Genomic DNA, 5,618 nt, shown 5'->3' on the forward strand with positions numbered 1-5,618 from the left:
TGCTGCGGAGCAACTAAGCCCATGTGCCACAACTACTGAGCCTGCGCTCTGGAGCCTGCAAGCCACAGCTACTGAGCCTGCGTGCCACAACTACTGAAGCCCGCGCTCCTAGAGCCCGTGCTCTGCAACAAAAGAAACCACGACAATGAGAAGTCCGCTCATTGCAAAAAAGAGTAGCCCCCGCTCGCCACAACTAGAGAAAGCCCGTGCACAGCAATGAAGACCCAACACAGCCAAAAATAAAAACAAATAATTTTTAAAAATGTATCATGCTTTATAGGAATTTGTGACCTCCTTTTTTTCACTCAGCTTTATATTTTGACTGTTTTATCTAAGCATTTGCCTTAAACATTTTTTAATGAATTGCTTTCTTTGCTATAAAATATTTTTATTAGAACGTCAACATCTGCTTGTTGCAAGAAAAAGTCAAATCACTGTTGCACAAAGTGAAGGTTGTTTGAAATTCTAGCCCTCAGGTGTGTGTTTTCCCAGGAAAATTTAGTGCACATCCTGCAGTACTCTGTGTGTACCCTTATCAATGTGTGTGTGTCTACATAAGTGAGATCAAACTAAACAACTAAACATACCGTTTTGCAACTTGATTTCGTTTTCACTTTTTCTTTTCAACTACACGCTGAGTCACCTCAGTCTTTTTTTTTATTGTCTGCATAGATTTCTGTGGTATGAATCTACCTTGTATTTAACCACTCCCCTATTGAAAGGCATTTTTCTTCTTTTTTAATTCCAAACAATGCTCCAATGACTTTTTGTATGGGTTCACGTGCACATGGGATTCTGGAGATATTTTTCTAGATGTGGAAGATCAAGGTCAAAAGGAACAAACATTTAAATAAAATAGATGTCGACAAAGTACCCTCCAAAATCACTGTCCCAATGCCTGTGGGCAGTGCCTGCTTCTTCACTAAAATACTGGTGCTGCTAATCTTTTCCATCTTTGTTCATTTGATGCACAAAAATGGTATTTCATTTTGTTTCTTTATTAGTGAAACTGGGCCACTAGTTTTCATGTTTCTTTTCATGTTTGTGGCCATTTGTATTCCTTTATTTATTTATTTATTTTTTGCGGTACACGGGCCTCTCACTGCTGTGGTCTCTCCCGTTGCGGAGCACAGGCTCCGGACGCGCAGCCTCAGCGGCCACGGCTCACGGGCCCAGCCACTCCACGGCATGTGGGATCTTCCCAGAGCGGGACACGAACCCGCTTCCCCTGCATCGGCAGGCGGACTCTCAACCACTGCGCCACCAGGGAAGCCCCCATTTCTATTCCTTAATTGCCTATTCCTGTCATTCACCCAGCTTCTACTTAGTCTTATGGATTTGGAAGACTGCTTCATATTAGTGAGGTTGGATATGCCATGTTTGTTAGATACTGTCTCCCAGTTAAAACTTGGTTTTAAATGACTGCATATTTCACCTCAATAGTAATTCCTATTTTGGATATTTCATCCCCCCCCCACCCCCGCCCATTATAAACAACATGATGAACATCTCTTGTGGACCTTCATTTATTTAATTTTTTTTTAGGAAAAGTTGCTAGCAGTGGAATTTATTGGATCAAGGGTATGTATATTAAGGATCTTAATACATATGTACAAAATATCCTCCAGGAAATGGTACCACTTCACACACTCTTTCCGGTAGTGCATCTGTGCCAATTTTCCATATCATTTCTTTTGGCTGCGCCATGCAGCATACGGGATCTTAGTTCTCCCACCCAGGGATCGAATCCATGCCCCCTGCAGTGGAAGCGCAGAGTCATAACCACTGGACTGCCAGGGAATTCCCCCTCTGGTTTTTAGGGAAGAATCCTTCCTTGTCCCTTTCCTTGCTTCTGGTGGTTGCTGGCAATCTCTGGCATTCCTTGGCCTATGAAAGCTCAACTGCAATCTCTGTTGCTGTCTTCACATGGCCTTCTTAAAAGGGCACCAGTCATTGGATTTAGGGCCCACCCCAACCTATTACGACCTCATCTTAATTTAACTAATTACATCTGCAAAGACCCTAGTTCCAAATAAGGTCACATTCTGAGGTTCTGGGTGGAAAATATTCAATCCCCTAAAATAAGTAAAACAGGGATTATTTTAATGTTTGGCTCTTATTGAAAGGAAATACACACACAAACAACCTCAACAGCCCAGAAATGCTGATGATAAATAACGGGGCGTCTTTTTGTTTTTTTGGCTGGGCCTCAATGCATGCAGGATCTTCCCCGACCAGGGATCGAACCTGCACCCCCTGCAGTGGGAGCACGGAGCCTTAACCACTGGACCACCAGGGAAGTCCAGTAAAGGGCATTTTAATGTAGAATGGCTTAGGAATACGCTTGCTGCTTGGGCTGAATGTGCCCCGAGACAAGTGATCAACTAAACTCATTCTAACTCTGCTGCCCTGAGCTCGTCATCAGGTGCTCAAGAATAATGTAGAATAACTCTTCGAGAATGCTCCCTGCTTCATTGTTTTTCACCAGCACATTGCCCTCAAATTGTTGGGAACAGTGTAAAGTAAGTGGCAATCTTCAACCCCCAGAGCGTTCCTCTATTAATGCTGAAATCATTCTTAGAATCAGTCTTAGAATGAACCTCTACTTTGGTTCAGGTCTTGATTTGGCCCCCAGAGCTGTACTACCTTTAGCAGGTCATGATTTCTCGAGGGCCTGACTTCATCTTCATTAAGATATGCCTCAGGTAGGGCAAACTGGGCAATTCCTAGGTTCTCTCCTACCCCTGTGTTTCCCGACCTGACTCTTCCCCATTAGTTGATGGTGGTTGATCCAGCTCTGGCCCAATCATGCCAAGCTCCAGGTGAAATATGGCAGACAGGTGAGTCACTCATCTTCCCAGGCCAGTTACCAAACAGAACTGCTCTTCTCCTGTTCTGCACATCCCAGTGCTCTCCATGGCTGCTCCCAGCCATGCTGCATGTTTTCCAACGTCCCTTACAGCCATCAGAAGATGAGCGGTGGCCCAGAGAGGTACGCCAGCTTACCCAAAGATACTCAGCAAGTTAAAGGCAGAATGGAGACTAAACCTTCAGGCCATGGTTTGTTCTCCCGCTGGATCCAGAGCTTCCCTAGGGCCAAGCCAGTTAGCTATCCTCTGCCTGACTTAAGAATGGAGTTATTGGTTTAGAAGCCAAAGCTGAAGATAACATCACCAACTCTAGCTCATGGTTTGAAAACTACAATTCTTCTTTGGAAGTTAATGGGAAACCCAAAATAATGGAATCTGCCCTTCAGATATTCGCAGAGGACTTTGAAGTGGTGTCAAATAACTGTTAAGTGAAGATCAGGTAGTTAAAAAGCACCCCATGCAGAAGCAGGTCTCAAGGACAATTTACATTTATTTGTTGATGACTCTGACTAAACATACTTCAAACATAGCAGAAGTTAAAGAGTCTCTCAGGTGACGTCATCTCATGCCAACAGCTAAAGGTGGCCCGTGTAGAGTGACATGAGCTTCATCTTCAAGCTGAGGCCCTGACTCTGGGCAAACAGCTGGTGGGTGGACCTGGTCCTTCTGGCCTGGATTGGGGCCTCCAAGGAGCTACGCCTTGTTCTCATACTTGTGCTTGATGTGTTTCCATAGCTTCTGCGTTTTAAAGACAAGAACCACAAACTTAGTTTTGCCTCTCACATTTTATAACTCCTCCCACTGCCCTGGTCTCTAAAACAAACCCGAGAGAAACATGTAGCACATGCTGACAGTGTGCAGTGGGCAAACTGGAAGCAGTACTAGGCTTGATGTACATTCCTAACATTTACAGGATGCTCTGATGCTCTCAATCAGTGTGTGAAGTAAGTGGGAAGGCATGATCTCACTTTACAGGAAACAGGTAGAGAGACTGAGGGACCTACCCCCGAGCATACAATTATTAAGGAACAGAGGCTGGAAAATGTCTCATTTTTCAACTCCCAGGTATTACTCAAGAGGTCCTAAGGGCATGGTCCCCAAATACTTCACATTGAGCCATTTAAAAAATTTCCTCAGACCTATGATCATTGGGTCAGGAACTAGCTGTATTCTCATTCCTAAAAGCAACAAAGATGGGTGGGTTATGACAACATCCTGAGATGCCTTCCCCACACATTGGAAACGGCCAGAGGAACTGCTTGAAAATGAACAGTAGCAGCACTTTCATAAGGGCAGAAAGTTGACCTGGCCACAGGCAGTACATCAGTGGACAGAGCCTGCCTGGGCTGTAGGGCCAGACCGCTTCAAGTTAAAAACAGAGTGAGTGGTGGCACAGGCCTTATTTGTCCAAGACCTTCCCCAGTATGAGCCAAAATTTAACGATAGAAAGCAGGCAAGGCATCCAGCACAGTGCCTGGCACACAGTGAGTCTAAAAAGTGTTGTTATGCTCTATCTTATGCTTCCACTTTCTCGTGAGGAATGTAACAAATGACATTTTTTGGGAGTACCACCTACCAGGTACTGTGGCACCTTGCCTGCATCTCATATAATCCTCACAATAATTCCCTGAGATAGTTGCTATTATTATCATTTCTATTCCACAGATAAAAGTGAAGCTCAGACAGGTTAAGAAACTCGCCCACCTTAATGCCACAGTTATTAATTGATAAGGCCCAGTATTCCCATCCAGGGCTCTCTGATTTCATACCCACCCTACTCTTAACCATTATTAATACCACCGCTGACAGCATAGAAAGACTTTGGAACTGAAAAGTGCTATCTGAAAAGGCCAGCCACGGTATCTAAAGAGTTGTTCTTTTCACGACCGTCGCCCGCTCAAATCTGCCCTTGAAACCTTCAGACGAGATAGGGGGTCCCGGGTCCAGCCCTGACTTGCCTCTAACTCCCTGGTGATGTAGCCCTAACAAGTCCTTTGCTCTCACTAGGTTAGTCTTCGCTTCTACAAATGGACAAGTGGGTGTATGGGGCGGAAGACAGCAATACTTAAAACCTCTGCAAAGTGGGATCTATTGACCCCGTTTAACGTTTTAGGATTCACACCGGGCGGAGCGGACAGACGGCAGTCTGCAGACAGAAGACACCCAGGGATCCCCCCCTCCTCGTAAAGGTAGACTGAATCCCGCCCCACCCTCACTCTCACTGTCACCCCTCAGAGGGGCCCAAGGTCAGGATCGGCCCAGGCCCTCACCCCTTCGTTGATGTGTTCGTAGATCGCGTCCGCGCCTTGATCGAAGGCGCGCTCGAAGAACAGGGCGCCCACGGCTATGGTGAGGGCAAAGGTGGAGGTCCTGCGGAACAGCAGGGAGTACAACCTCGCAGCCAACGTCGGACCCGCCATGTTTGTTCGCTGCCGAACTAGCGCCACCACGCATGCACCGCGACCGAGCTGTCTCTCCAAAGGTCCTCAACTTGTAACGCTTTATGGGATTTGTAGTTCTTCTGGATCTCAGCGCTCGTCGTTTTGAACTATGGAAGTAACTGATGGCTTGCGCGTGATTCAAATCTCCTAAAATCCAGATCACGGCAGCCCAAATAGTTGGTAAAATGTATTACCGAATTTTTCTCCTCAGTCATTTCTTGCTGATTGAATATTTTAAACTACAACACCCAGAAGCCCTCGCGCTTTCTCCGCTTCCTCCTGCACGGTCTCAGCTTTGATTCGCAAA

The 5,618-nt window shown here is 45.8% G+C and overlaps 1 protein-coding gene across 1 annotated transcript; it reads right to left on the reverse strand.

The window, feature by feature from the left end:
- Positions 1-3,342: 3,342 nt before the first annotated feature.
- Positions 3,343-5,361, reverse strand: UQCR10 (ubiquinol-cytochrome c reductase, complex III subunit X). The gene is made up of 2 exons (XM_027124354.1): positions 5,141-5,361; positions 3,343-3,608 (listed from the first exon to the last, which is right to left on the reverse strand). The coding sequence occupies exons 1-2, from the start codon at positions 5,288-5,290 to the stop codon at positions 3,564-3,566; spliced, it is 195 nt and encodes a 64-aa protein (XP_026980155.1). The 5' UTR covers positions 5,291-5,361; the 3' UTR covers positions 3,343-3,563.
- Positions 5,362-5,618: the final 257 nt, after the last annotated feature.

Source organism: Aethalodelphis obliquidens, unplaced genomic scaffold, assembly GCF_003676395.1.
Source record: "Aethalodelphis obliquidens isolate GAN/ISIS:26980383/991018 unplaced genomic scaffold, ASM367639v1 scaffold28, whole genome shotgun sequence".
NCBI lineage: Eukaryota > Metazoa > Chordata > Mammalia > Artiodactyla > Delphinidae > Aethalodelphis > Aethalodelphis obliquidens.

What these genes read in the sequence shown, in the direction of transcription:
- UQCR10 (XM_027124354.1), bottom strand. Translation starts at nt 5,290, where the DNA reads ATGGCGGGTCCGACGTTGGCTGCGAGGTTGTACTCCCTGCTGTTCCGC. An exon ending in ACGAACACATCAACGAAGGG is followed by an intron (nt 3,609 to 5,140) that starts GTGAGGGCCTGG and finishes TTTAAAACGCAG; the next exon opens with AAGCTATGGAAACACATCAA.